Source organism: Chiroxiphia lanceolata, chromosome 12 (genome assembly GCF_009829145.1).
Source record: "Chiroxiphia lanceolata isolate bChiLan1 chromosome 12, bChiLan1.pri, whole genome shotgun sequence".
In the NCBI taxonomy this organism is placed as follows: Eukaryota; Metazoa; Chordata; class Aves; order Passeriformes; family Pipridae; genus Chiroxiphia; species Chiroxiphia lanceolata.
In genome coordinates this window covers 2528495-2543294 of record NC_045648.1, presented here as the reverse complement: position 1 = coordinate 2543294, position 14800 = coordinate 2528495, and the positions used below count along the sequence as shown (strand labels likewise).

The window sequence follows — 14800 nt, the reverse complement described above, 5'->3', positions numbered from 1 at the left end:
GCTTTAAGGACCAAAAGGTGTGACTGCAATAAAGACCTTTCTAGAGCAGGATTTGAAATCAAATCTACTCTATCACAGAAATATTCATCTATCTTTCAGTGGCTTAGTCTGAAGCTTTGAACCTTAACAGAGGTTCAGGTAACATCTATATTTAAAGACATATGCTTCTAGTGTATCAATTAAAATCAATAAATCATCCTGTACCTCCATAGCATAGTTCTGGAACACGCTGGTACTGCTTGTACTGCAAGAAGATATCAGCTCTGATTTGTCAGGTAAAGGGAACTTTGAAAGAGAGCCTGCTAACAGAAGAAACCCGAAGTATTAGTTATTCAGAAAATGCATTTTTAGCAACCTGTTTTTCTGCCCAAACAATGCAGCAGTTATAAAATGTGTGGTGGAAGACAACACTCGATTTACTCGTAAGCCCCGTGGAGTGTGGGGCCGCCATCTGCCCAGCACCAACCAAGGCAAAAATAAAAGCTACCAACACAGAACTTCCATATGTTCAGTTTTCTTTGATAATAACAGTTGGTGGCTTGGAAATAAATTGTAAGTAATTCATACCCACACTTTCCATGTGGACAAGAACTAGGCAAGGGTAAGAGGTGCTGTTTGTGACCGCAGACATCCCTGATCCTTCTCTTTGGTACCATGATGGAGCCAGGCTCCCCTCAGCCTCCAATCCCTCATCTCCAGGCCACCCTCTACTACCTCTCTCCAGTTCCTCCACATTCCACAAACTGGGAAGCCAGATCCAGGCATGCTCTTCTAAGTGCAAGGTGGAGAGATCTCAGTATACAAATCTTCCTCTCATCCCAATTATGCTTAACACATTGTACCCCATAATGACAGCAGCACAGAAACTCATCCCACAGTCGTGATCAATTATCCAGCACAGACTGGGAAAAGAATCTACAAAGTCTGTCTGAGAATCAGCTTCAACTGTGGCTTACAGAAAATTATAGCAATTTAAAAAAAAATTATTTTTATTACTTTTAGAAAACAAAATCAGAGCAATGAAGTCACCATTGAAATATTTTTAAAGAAATTTTCTGGAGCTGTACAGCTTACTCAAATAAGATGATTATACGAATACTCAAAAACCCAGAGGGTCTCCTATTTGCATAGCTGTAGCATCCAGAAACAGGATTTGTGCATGTTATTCCACAAGAAAAACAAAACTCAAGGTTCTACAGTAAGAAAATCCATAGACATGGACATATCTGTATGAGTAATAGTTTGCATGTAGGAAAAGAAAAACTCACTCTTTCCAGAAAAAGTACTAGTCACTGGGATGATCTCAAACTGAGAATTATGGAAGAGCAACTTCTGAAATGGGAATATTTTTGTTTTGTCACAGATTGATGAATGCAATGCAAAAGCTTCTCTTACCACACTGGTCAAATTGTTTAGCTGAGCCATCGTGGGAAGCTGAGCTTTCCAGGCTTGTCCTGCTGAGGCCAATGCCCTTAATTTCTGATGTGGCATTTTCCTGAGGGGAAGCACTTTCAAAATCATTGCACACATCTTCATCAGTGAGAGAAGTAGATTCTGAGTCCAGAGCTCCAAGAGATGAAACACTTGCTCGGTCTGAATTTTGATCCTGAGAGAAGAAAACACAATTCCACCGAGAAAATGACTGGAAAGCAAAAATATTCCTGAAAAAAAAGGGGCAGCCTTCTTTGTCTCAGTTCATTCAGGGCATGAACCTCCCTCCCTGGAAAATCCCAGATCTGTGTTCAGAACTGATGCCAGACAAAGCAAGTTTCACTCTGGGTGAAACAGCTACAGGAGGATTTTTTTAAAGATTCTCATAATAAAAATAACTAAGTGGAAATGTAACAATTTTAACCCTGTAACTTTTTCCCACCGTTGCTACAAAAATTATCAGCAGCTGCAGGAATACATTAAGATAGGCAAGGCAACTGTGCCCCTCTTCATTCCCAAGGGTTTTGGGTTGAATTGGTAGCAACAAAGAGCATTTTGACAAGTGACCTCAGATCAAAACTAGTCTTAAATCACTTTGGCAATCAATCCAAGCAGATTTCCCTTTTCTCATAAAAGCAATAAAACCTGAAAACCACTACATTTATTTAAGTGGGCTTGTTTTAGGTTAAAAAGGTTTTAGGTTAAAAAGGTTGCTATCTCCATATCATTCTGTCAACACATCAATGTAGACTTATGTTTTCTCATTATAAACACACTCAAAACCCAGGGTAGACTAAAATTTTATACAGGACAATAAAATTAGGGTCCTGGTAAATGAAAGAGTGATTAAAACAACTTAAGTGTATATAGTTTATAAAGATACATGTCATTCAAACGGGAGATTTATCAGATAAGAGACAGTGATTAGAGCTTTACAAAGTTTTTTCCTTAATTTATAGGAACTTGTATCACAAACATTTACCTTTGAGGATGCAGCATACATTGCAAACTTGGAGTACCACTTGCTTGCTTTCTCTGCAACCCCTTTTCCAGCAGAAAACATGCTGCTTTTTAGGACATCAAACTTGGGTGTTAACAGAGTGTCCAAGTTGAATGAGGGTGATGACACCAGTGTTAATGCACTGGTTGTATCCTGTGGCTGCTCCCTGGCTGGACTGTGTGGGGAATAAGCTGGGGAGGACCAAAGCCTGTCCCTTGGCCTTTCTTCATTTTTTGCCTGGTAACTCTTGGATTTGGTAAGACTGGGTGGCCTTGGGGAGCTTGGGGGAAGGCTGGACCTCCTACAAGGCTGGATGATTGTGGGGCTCTTTTTATTAGCATTTCTGTCATCGGAGGGTTTCTGCAACTCAATGCTCGGGGCACGACTGGACAAAGGGCTGCTCATGTTGTTCATGTACATCACGATTTCTTCAGCCAAATCTCTTCTGGCAGAGGGAGTGGAAACACTTCTATCATCCTCCTCCTCATCATCCTCTTTCTGCTGTTCTGTCTCAGCAACCAGCAGAGACAGTGGGTCAAATCCAGTTTCAACATCTGTCTTTTCAACTGGCTTTACTGGAAAGCTGCTTCTCCTTTGCAGCCTTCTGGGTTTCTCACTGGAGGATTTCACTGGAGGTGCTGTAGGAGTTTCTGGTTCTGCATCCAGGTCTTCCAGATCAAAGATAACAGGAGACTCTGTTTTATCTGTAAAACTGCAATCAAAAGCTGCATCTTCATCACTGGATTCTTTCTCCAGGCTTTCTCTCTTAGATCCCAAAGAGGAAGTTCTGATATTAAGAGTTTTTGGCCTTATGCTTTTCTGTAATGCACTGGACAGGATTTTGGCATCAGCTCCCAGTTTTTCAACCATTTCTCCAGGGTTTGCTTCCTGATTGATTCTGTTCATCATGAGTCCCACCAGGCCATCCCCACTCAGGGTCCTGCTCCTGCTTTCCCATGGTATCTCCCTTAAATCAGGCTCTACTGCACTTTTATGTCTCTTTCTCAAGGATTTACTTTTTATAACTTCTGCTTCCCTGGCATCCTCAAAAGATGACGTAAACAGCAATCCTGCAGAACGCTCTGAAAAACAGATGAAACAAGGTGCTCTATTTGCTGCTATACAAGAAAACTGAACAAAAGTACAAAGGAATGCAAATTTGCCTCATCTTTCAAACATTTTCTAACACAGAGATGGAATTCACTATGATTGTGCTAGGGGTTGAAATGCTGAGCTGATCATGGTCATAACTTTTAGGAAGGGAAAGAGACAATAAAACATTTAAGAGTGAATAAATCATACAAGCCAAGAGTAATTTGAGAGACACCATCAAGAAGACTTGTGAAAACACCTCCAAGTTTCTTTTAATTGCACTGCATAGAAACTTCTTTTCCACGCTGAAGGAATTTATTAGTTGCTGGAGGTTATAAGAAAATAACAAGACTTTGGGATTTTGCAAGCAGATGTTAACTACAGCAAAAAAATCAGGGCAAACAAGAAAAAAATCTGGAAATGGAGAATATTCAGACACATCTTCCCGACACAACATATGGTGACTGTAACAAACTCACTCCCACAGACTTCATCAGCCACTGCTATCACACCAATAAAATACCGAAAGTTTAGTGGACAACACAACTCACTCTCACTACTTAGAGCTCGTTGTAAGTTAAATATATACACAAAACTGCACAAGAACCCAAATATTTTCCCTCCACTCACCCCTGCTCCCTTCTGCCATGGGATTGTCAACTGTGCCATTGAGCCGCACGATGCTGGAAGCGGCTTTGTCCTCACTGGAGCTGTGGTAGTTCAGTTTGGGCAGGCAGTCACCACTGCCTTTTGTGCTCTCCACTTCAGACACTGCACACAGAGAAAGACAGTTCTGGGGAATCAACACCACTTCTCTTCAATCTCAAGTTTCTATCACTTATCAGGATTAGGAGGCAGCATGTTGCACCCATCCCGTGATGCACGGGCTGATCCTGCTTGGGCTCTGTTATTCAGAGATTTAACTTTTATAACTGAAAGTTCCATTTGCTCCTCTACACAGAGCCCAAAAGTCATACTAGGATTTGTGGTGGTTGTGGACATTAAGACCACCCTTGTTCATCTCATCATCCCCATGACTACACAAGTGTTACAGTATTCACATTTACCTCTTGTAGATAGGGAAGACAAATTTTGTTGCAGGTGACTCTCCAAAAGAGAGAATTACTTCTCTGAAGGATTTCAAGCAACTTAAATATTATCATATCGTATCCAAAAGTGCAAAACATTTTCAGCACATCATATTACTATAAGGAGCCACGAATGTCCTAATTATGGCTAAAAGTAATACAAGTTTCATCAGAATTCACACTTTCTGTGTCCTCGGAAGTTTTATTAAACCTAAATAACTTGTTTGTAATCTTATATGTATGTTATCATGATCATGGGTAAGACAACTTTTCAAGCAAACTGAAGAAATGCTGGTGCTAGAAGAAAGATTGTGGTGAAAACACTGAAACAACTTTACTAACTCCTTATTTTCCTCATACTTTTGCACCACTTGACAATGGGAATAGTTAACTGAAGTAGTAGGGGAAAGCATACTGAAAAATTTAAGCAATTATATTACTAGGGGAATATTTACTAAGAAGAGTATTTTCAATGAATATATATGGGAATTTGCAGTACTTATACATTTTTACTCCACAATCTGATCTGTTATATGCTTGCATAAAATTGATGCTGCTCAACTGCAGGGGGATCATGAGCAGCAGATGTAAAACCTGAAGAAAGAACCCCTTCTCATTTCTGATGCATCTCCTAAATTTTGAGACTGCCAAGGAGCTGGGTAATTTAGATCTCTCAGACTTGCAAAAACTCAGCTGTTCTCCTCTTATGAGATTTATAAAGAAAACAGAGTGATAGAAAAGACTTTTCTATAGATCATGCCTCTAATGCAATTTAATTTTTTTAAAAGACAAAACTATTAAGCTATAATTATCATTAGGCCTTTATGTTGCCATTATCACTTATTTGAAACAGAGGAGAGAAAAAAAAGAACTGTAATTTTCAAAGTGAAACCATCAGACATCCAGAAAATTACGTTTAGAGAAAGAACTTAAGGCAGGGCATAAATGGGCATTATCACACACACTCAGTGCAGAAAATCAGCTGTCCCACTTAGCTCTTGCTGAAATCCCTATTTATCCCAAATGAACCAGATATCTGTATTCACAAGATACATACAAGAACTGGAGTCACTCTCTCTCTTGTCCTCCTTTTGTTCTTGGATGTCTTGAAGACAAGTTTTCCCTTGCTTGGCTTCTTCTTTGAATGATGTGTTATTGCCAGTGTCTGAAAGTCCCCCTATCACAGCAGAGTGATGGTAGAATAAAGACAATTATAGTATTTAATACTGTGACATTGTTCAACAGAATAAATTGAATATCTATGGTAATTCAAAGGCCTCTTATCAAGTACATTCTAATTAACAGTGAACATTTCACCACACAAAAAAAAAAAAAAGATAAAAAGGATTGGCTTACTTTCACAGTATAAACACTGAAGTAATGCTTTACAGGATGAAATTAAAGGGTAATTGGCAACATTTCTGATTAAATACTGAACTAAAGCACTGTTTGGCTTTGATTCTGTTGCCTGGTTTATTTGATCAAATGTCACATCTTTCAAGAACTCTAAGAGGCATCTAAACATTGTTTGATTTTAGCATAGTTAACGCATCTAATTCTCATGGGTCTCCTCTAGAAAGCAAAAAAACCCCTGAAACAATGCAGTGGAACCATGAGCTTGTGTGCAAAACAAGATGAAAATAAAAATAACATCACCCGAAAAAACCCCCTGCAAATATTCAAGACACTTATGGGGTCATTCTTAAGACAAAACACTGCCCCAGGTATGACCAACATAGTCTGATTGAGTGATTTCAAGAACCAACATGGTGACTCATCTTCCAAGGTGTCACAAAGCAAATTAACTAAGCAGATAAATAAGGATTTATAATGGACAGAAACTAAGGAAGCATTTCAAGTCACCCACACTCCATGTCCTTTATCCAGGTCAGTCCCCCAGCACCAGGGCAATTACTCTCCTGCAGTTTAGGTGGTACCAGCAAATACCTGTCCCAGATCAAGAGGGTCCAACATGGCTCAAAGCTCCCTCCCCTCTCTTCCCTACAGATACTGCTCTGAATGTCTACAGAGAGGGTAAAAACCTTGTTGCTATTGTAAAGATAGTAAAATATTCTGGAATTTATGGAGCAGTTTTTGGGGTTGCCTGAGGAGTCAGTACGTTCTGCCTAGGGGCTTTCATGCAAAGTAATCTCGAAAAATCAGGTGATGTCAAAAGCAAATAGTACTAACTACATAAATGGAAGTTTACCTAGTGAAGGACTAATTACACTTCCTTGTTTTACATGGTCTGAGTTGCAAACAGCATTGCTAAGCTCTTATATGACGCTTTGCATGGCTGGGTTTCAAAAAAGTGGTTTATCAGGAAGGTCACCTTCGTGAAGAACAGGTAGAAATAAAACAAAATTGTTCAAGGTCATTCAGAAGGTTAATGATAGAGCCAGAAGTAGGACTGAAGTCTCTGGGGTCTAAGAGAAATAATCTTGCCATAAGGCCATCATATCTGATCTGTTTGTCAGGGCAAAGATTTATCTGTACATATCTGGAAGCACTAGAAGACTTTGAAAGATGAGCCAGATGATCTTTATACATTTCTGTGTGTATGTTGTAAAGGCCTTCCAAGGTCAACTACAGTTAAACTATATTGCTGGTAGTTTACAATGTATTATCTTGCTTTACTGGCAGTAAGTTATAAATACCATGGAGAGTAGCACCTATGGAAAAGACAAACTACAGGCATGGTCATAGAACCATTTCATGTTCACATCACGTAAATCTTTACTGGAAGGAAAAGGAAAGCCTCAGATACTGTACTATATTCTAGATAAAAACAAAAATTATCACTGCAGTTGGTACACAGAACCTGCAAACAGTACTGCAAACTCAAGGACTAGTTCTAGTTGCCTCTTAACTTAGGTCAAAAAAAAGGAAAAACAAAACAAAAAAAACCCAAGGCTTGGTAGAAGCTTCTGCCAGTTATGAGACTGGCTATTGTATGAATCTGGATAATTATCACCCATTTCATGTTCATACTGTCTCCTGAACAGCTGATACAAGAAATAAAAAGGAGATTTTCAGATTCAAAGATAAAAAGAAGAGACTTTTCTAAAAATTATGTAGGAATTATTGTTTTTTCTCTGAAACAGAAAGATTTTTGGAATAACTTTCTTATCAGCACAGAAATAAAAAAGAGAAGGATGTGAATACTCTACCAGGATGTGTATGTGTGGTGCTTGCTGGCAGCTTTTTCAATGCTTTTTTAAACTGTGCTATTCCTAAAACAACGTTCCGGACTTTCATCCACAGGAAGTATCCACCTCGATTGCTGGAAGGCCAGGTACTCTCCAGAACAGCCTGGTTTGGAAACATCAAGGACAAATCAAGTCATTAACTTAAATTTCACACTGAGTTATACTGGCAGTTATACAGGAGATTTCTAAACCTACAAAAACAAAGACCACACAATTATTCTGCCTTGTATTTCCTCCCATCACTAGAAATGACAGAATGACACCTGAACTGCTCCCTTATTCTGCTCGTTTCTATTTGCCTGGATAAAATCACATATTTTTTCCCCCTCACCCCGTTCCAAAAACTCTTACCTTATTGTAGTAGCCATAAGTGATGGCATTGGGGTCAATGCCTGCCTTCTGCATCTCGAAGAGCACTCTCACAGCCAGCACAGGCTGCCCATACTGCCCACAGAGCTGCATGAGGACCCGGTAGCACACCTGGAAATACAGTGAGTCAAACGTGTTCCCCTCAGCAAAACCCACAGGCTACCCTCTGGAATTTTGAGGTTGACTTGTTTTACCTCATCAGGTGGGTCTATTTTTTTGGTGTGCATTTTCTGCAGCACATCATAGGCAGTTCTCAGAGCCCTGACTTTGGAGTGGCAGACTTTGACATAGGCAGGCAGGCAGATGAACCAAAGGCCGTAGCAGTGACGTAGCAAACACCTGGACCACATCTGGGGGATGGATGAGTACTTCTTAGCAATCTTATGTGCAGATTTGATTTCCTGGAAAGAAACATGGATTATTTGTCTGTATTTATATATACATGACACGAACTTACATGTTTAAAACTGAACATGTAACATAACACCTAAAGAAAATGCAATATTAATATGAACAAAGTAGTCAAAGTGGGAAAGAATGAAAGCAGAGTGAGTGATATCAAAACAGTTGCTCTGCAATATTCCAGGGACAAAACCTTGCATTTCTTTAAATTTCTGTCTATTACTTCGAAATTTAGAGCCCCTCTAAAAGCTCTGGATAGTGAAAAGAAGCAGATGTGGAAGCCCTACAGTTTGCAAGTGGTAATGTGCACAGGGGCCCTGTAGGACATGGTACAGACAGGAAACACAGTTCAACATCAAAAGAACAATCAGCACAGTCACTGAGTCAATGAAGAACCAGTCAGGATTTACAGCCACACTCAACCTGGCCCTTTCCAAAGCACCTCATGCTCCAAGAATACCTGCAAGTACCTGTTTAGTTCTCCTGAACATTGGTGATGGGCTGTTGGGGCTACTGGCTTTTGAGGACAGTTTGTTATTTGGTGCTGTGAGAAATCCTTCAGGTCGTTCAAACAATTCTAGTTTTAGTACTGGAAATCCATTATAGCTGTAAAAGAAATGCAACACTTAAGACCTGTAAGTCAAATCCAAAGCAAAACATGTCACATAATAGCAAAGGAAATCAATTACAGTTGCACCAGAAGCTTCACAGGAAATAGAAAACACTAAAGTAAACCTTTAAAGACATGGCTGACAAAGTGGTTTACTAATCCCTCTGCATGATTTCATATGCCTGCACAAACAGTCTCTTAACCTGTTATTCAGCATAAGCAACTTAAATTGATAAATACATTTGCTGTCATAGCATTTTCTTTAATTAATGTGTCAAATGCATTAGTATTGATTCTAGTTAAGAAAAGACAATAATCTGTGTGGCTTAGTCCCTAGTGAGCATCACATGACAGAGGTTTATAAAAATCAATATGAACAATATCAAACTATCCAAAATATTAAGTAAGATTAGATATAAGTATGTTTCTCAGAGTTAATAAGGAAACCAATAGACAAACCCATTTGACACAATTACTAAATTAGTAACACCAGTTTGCAGTGATTCTGTGATATACTCTCTTCCCAAAGAGTATCTGCAGGTTGTATCACCATCAATAGCAGCAGCAGCCCAACGGACTGGGTCCAATTATTTCAATTTTAAGCTTAAAAGGTGTCAACAGCCAGCACCATGTACTGTGATCACACAGCCAGCTTTATCACCATCGCTTCCATGTGCACACACACAAAATTAAAACTTCAAAGGAGCTGGCACACCAGGCATTTTACAAACATGTTTTTACCTGAGCAACACAAAGGTACCGGAAAAATTTTGTCACAAGAACCCAGAAACCACCCTCTCCAGGGGCAACTGTGAGGATTTTGGGCAGCATCCTGCTGTGTGCTGAGCTCACCTGTACTGCAGAGGGTGCTCCTCCCCGTTGGGCAGAGGAGGGATCTCAGGGGGGGTTATGAAAACCGTGTGCTCGCTCTTGTAGGACTCGTCCAGCTCGATCAGCCGTGTTTCCCCGGTTTTGTCCGTATCCACCTGGAGAAGGGAAGTTAAAAGAGAAGATTCTACCAGCAGCGCTGTGTTTTCTGCTGTTACAGCTAAGTGGTCAAGCAGGACAGTCTGTACCTGCATCAAAGAACAGCATCTTAAAAGGAAGGACACCTTGCACAGTTGTATTGAGAGCTCTGAGTGCTGCATTTTTTGTAAACTGTACCCCAACCCAATGATCCAAGTTTTATGATACAGTCTGAATTGACTGTTCTCAGCTAAATACAAGCACTACAAAGAGATTAATCCTTCTGAATACATTTCTAGAACTATGTTTCCAACTGCAGCAATAACTTGAAATCTGTTTTTAAGAGCTATTTTCTAGCCTCTCTGTTTTAATCACTGAAAACAATACCAAGCCTTATCCAATTGTCTGATGTACACAGAACCTACACACACCACCATCCAGCAACTGCAGTCACTTACAGGGTCATTAATGTCGTGATTATTTGCAGAGACTGCACAAATACACGTGCTTCCAAAGAGATAAGGGAATAAAAATGTGTGACCTTACTAAAATTAAAGGGGAGCAGATATAACTTAGGTTTTCTAATTTAAATGGTAACCAAATTACAGCCAAATGGTACATTATTTCAAAGAATTGAATAAGCAACCTGTGGAATTCAAGAATGCATGTTTTCCATGCCTTAAGAGTTTGGCAACAGAGAACTAATGTACAAGAAGCAGCATTTTCCACAGTTATCTCCTTCAGTGAGGTGCAAATATATCAAGTAGTTTCAGTAAAATTCTCGAATATTTAAAGTTTGATAAACATACAAAGAGGTGTCCTTAATTACACATTTTGCTGCGTGAGACAGATGGAAAGTATTAACAAATTGAAGCAGCCAAGGAGAAGGAACATATGGCTGCTCTGAGAAGCAGCAATAAACTAAACCTTGCTTGGCAATTTAAATACTTCTAAGGATGTAAAAACCCCACAGCTACAAGTCTCACCAGTGAAATATAATCCAGCCAGTAGCTTAAATATGTATGGAATTGAGATAATTTTTGAATTCCTGGGAAAATGAAAACTTGTGAGACAATTACCCCAGATCTTTCAGTCCAGCAAAACGGGCAATCAATTACAATTACAATCTGCTGATGCTGTCTAGGACCAAATAACATGCAGAAGAGATTACTCTTCAGTTTAAACTATTCTTCCAAATTATTGGAGGCAGGGCTTAGATGATATTTTATAGATAACTAATTTCACAGTACATGAAATTTGTCTCAACCCAGTGGCCTGTAACTGCCCATAAGAAGGTGTTGTATCACCTTCCAACCCATGACACCACTCCTTCATGCCTACCTTGCCAGGTCCTGGGTCACCCAGTGAAAGGCATTAATGTACAAATAAATATTGACTTTATTGGCATAATTCAGTTTTGGTATCTGGTCTTGGCTAAAGCTCTAGTTGGTACAGCAATCCTTGGTATACTTCAATGTTTTACTTTGCATGCTACTGGTAAGCAGAGTATCAGAAATAAGAGAAATTAAGAAGAAGCAGGAAAGAGAAGATGAGGCAAACATATCATTGTTCAAAGAAATCCTACACAGGAACCCTCATATCAATGAAAACCTGGTTTCACAAGCAATTCTAAAAGCACAGTACTGCCAGTGCCTCAGTTTCCCCACAGTCACCACTGGCACAGAAGCAGTTGGCCCTTCAATAAAACTGAATGAAATCCTCAGTGCTAGAAAGAGAAGCTGGAGAAGTACAAGTGCTTCCTGTAAAATTTATTCTGTCATGAGCAGTTTTTTACAGTGGAAAGAAGCTGTCCAGGGCATCAAGGAGCAAAATAACTGGCACTGGAACAGACAAGTCTCTCTTTCAGCTGTAAGAATGGCTACTTAACCTCTTAGAAAAGGTGAAAGCCCCAACAGCTCCACAGGTTATGTGCAGTCTCACAGTGCCAGTAACAACCTAAGCACGACTTTTTTTTTTGTTCTGGAAGAGCTGTCTGAATTCCCAGACAAGATAGTTGATAGTTGAAGGCATCAACTTCAGCACCCTCATAAACCATTCTGCGAAATGAAACTTAACAGGTAGAATTTGACACTTAAAAAGTCATTGCCTTCTGAATAAAAATCCCATTTAACTCTGGCCAGAGAACTGAACTGTAGCACAATGGAAACCAAGCACAGCTCAATGGTTCAGTCTCTGGGGTATTTCTGTCTACAAGACCTTGTGTTTTTAAGCCCAAACTGGCACAGCAAAGCAAGCACTGCATGTTGGAGAGTTTTTAACTGAGCTATAGGATAATTGACTCTACATTACAGAAATGTTTGCAATTAATTCAATTTATAACGCATGAGCTCCTGCAAGTCATGCTGCAGAACTGGAAAGCAAAGTTTTGAGAGCTGCTCCTACTAAAATATTGAGAGTAGCAAAAGCTATGAAGAGCATTGAGCAGCATTAGACTACGCTTTTACATTTCTCTCAAACTTTACTTCTTTCACACTTCTTTTCAAAACAGCTCTTCTGCACTTCCACATTAAAGATATCCATAAATATGAACTGTAAATAGCAGTTATCAGTCTTCAGTATTAATTCCTGTGGAACAAACAGCAGGTGACCTACTTTCCAGGAAATCCCAGATAACTGCACTCTGTTTAAACAGCAGTGTCCCAGAATAGTGTTACAGGTAGCCTGTAAGATGGCAACTGGGTGTGGAATTTCTTGTAATATTCATAAAAACAGGGATATAAGACTGTGGGTTTCAGTTCAGTTCTTCTTCTTGCACTTCTCACAATGGGACAGTATTTCAGAAGCTGACATATATGTTCTCATATTTTATTTACAGTCAAGAATTTCAAGCAGAAAATGAAACAAAGCCTGACAAACAAGGAAAGTGGAAGGCTACAGCAACTAGGAAAAAAAGGAAGTAAAAGGAAAAATATAAATAGACTTGCACTTCAAATATATTCTGCTTGTCGTGTAATGTAACCACCAGCAGAAGTTCAAAGCTCTGTGCACACCAAGACTTACCTTATCCACACAGTCATCAAAGAAGGCCAGGCTGGCGTCCTTGTCGCTGACAAAGGAACATTCCTCAATGAAGCGAATGAACATCTGGGTTTTGGTCATCAGGGTGTAAAACTTCTGATGTGAACGGTCCCGACTCTTGAGGAAACCTGTAAAGTAAATCAGAAACGAGTCAGAATGCCCAGAACAGAAGAGATGACCAAAAAGCCAGCATAAATTCCACTCATGAGCAATAACCTTTCTGCAGTCTTTGCCACCCTGCGTAATTTTGCCTGCACTTATATTTTCACCACCATTTACAACACCAACGCATAAATGTTTCTATTCTTTATGTAAGAGCGAATGTAAAATAATAAATTAATTATACACAAACCAAGTCTGTAACTTCTCACCTTGTAGTTCAAAGAGAGAACTTGCATCCGTGGCTGTTTCAGAGGGTGCCTCTGTTATCGGCCTGAGATAAGACCTGTAACCTTTCAGTATTGAAGCCATGAAACACAGAAATGCTTCCTGGATCTCCAAATCCAACAGATGCAACTTCTTCCCAGAATTAAAATCATAGTCATTCATTGCCAATTCCATTAATGCATCTTCTCTAGGTCGCTGTTGCACTGTGAACAAAACATTATAATGGTTTCCTTTTTTTTTCCCCCCCTCAACATTAGTAAAAAATATTCTCTTTATCCTACTAAATTCACTGATTACTGAACCCCATTAAGTTTAGACTAGATTAAAATATATGCCAATTCACTCATGATATGCAACAATGGATTCTGCTTGACCTTATGTAACTCATGTAACTTTAGATAACACCAAAACCAGGATATACTTATCCTGTAAGTCATTACTACAGCAGAGAGAACAAGTATGGACAGAGCTTTAAAAAGCCCTCTAAGAAAGCTGGTTGTAAAAACATGTGAAAATCTATACAAGAGCTGATTAAAGAAACATATTTTAGGCCAAATACATAATTGGGATGTGTTACTTGTTTTTTTTAATAGTGCCTTTCATTTCAAAGTGCTCCCAAAGAGCAGATAATGCACATTAAATACCTATACATGCAGAAAAACATCACTCAGATGCAGAGTGGAGGCATTAAAATACAACACACTGCAAAATGCTGAAACAGAGAGAAAGCTTCTTCAAAAAAGATCGAGAAAAATCTCTATTCTTAAATTTAGGTATTTGTATCTACATTTTAAAGCTAAAACTTCACTACTACATGCAGAGTATGGTAACATTCTAGTTATGTCTCAGCAAAGTGCAAGGATGGTTTCCTTACTGTCTCTCCACATTTATATATAATTACAGCCAACCTTACACTCATCATGTTTAAGCAACCTACTCTGTAATACAAATTTAAAATCACTACTGCTCTATTTTTACATAGAGAACATAAGACTTAAATTTCTTCAGAAAAAAGGCCTCACATAAAATACATCAAAATTCTGAAGGAACAGGTAATTTTCATCACCTATCAGTTATACCCTTCCTTGTGCAGCACATCCCAATAAACTTCTGGTTTTGTACATTCTAATCAGGACACAACTAAATTCCAATGACCTCAGCAGCCATGAAGGTGTAAAAAGCCTTTAAGAGGAGTGTTTCACTTTAA

General features: G+C 39.1%; 1 protein-coding gene across 1 annotated transcript in view; it reads right to left on the bottom strand.

The window, feature by feature from the left end:
- The window catches only part of DENND4A (DENN domain containing 4A), a 50707-nt gene that overhangs the window by 8448 nt on the left and 27459 nt on the right, over positions 1-14800 (bottom strand). The window contains 12 exon segments of the mRNA XM_032700563.1: positions 205-299; positions 1396-1606; positions 2414-3513; positions 4154-4294; positions 5669-5788; positions 7782-7923; positions 8172-8300; positions 8384-8590; positions 9062-9197; positions 10054-10187; positions 13189-13334; positions 13578-13796. Of these exon segments, the coding sequence (XP_032556454.1) occupies positions 205-299; positions 1396-1606; positions 2414-3513; positions 4154-4294; positions 5669-5788; positions 7782-7923; positions 8172-8300; positions 8384-8590; positions 9062-9197; positions 10054-10187; positions 13189-13334; positions 13578-13796 (2780 nt within the window).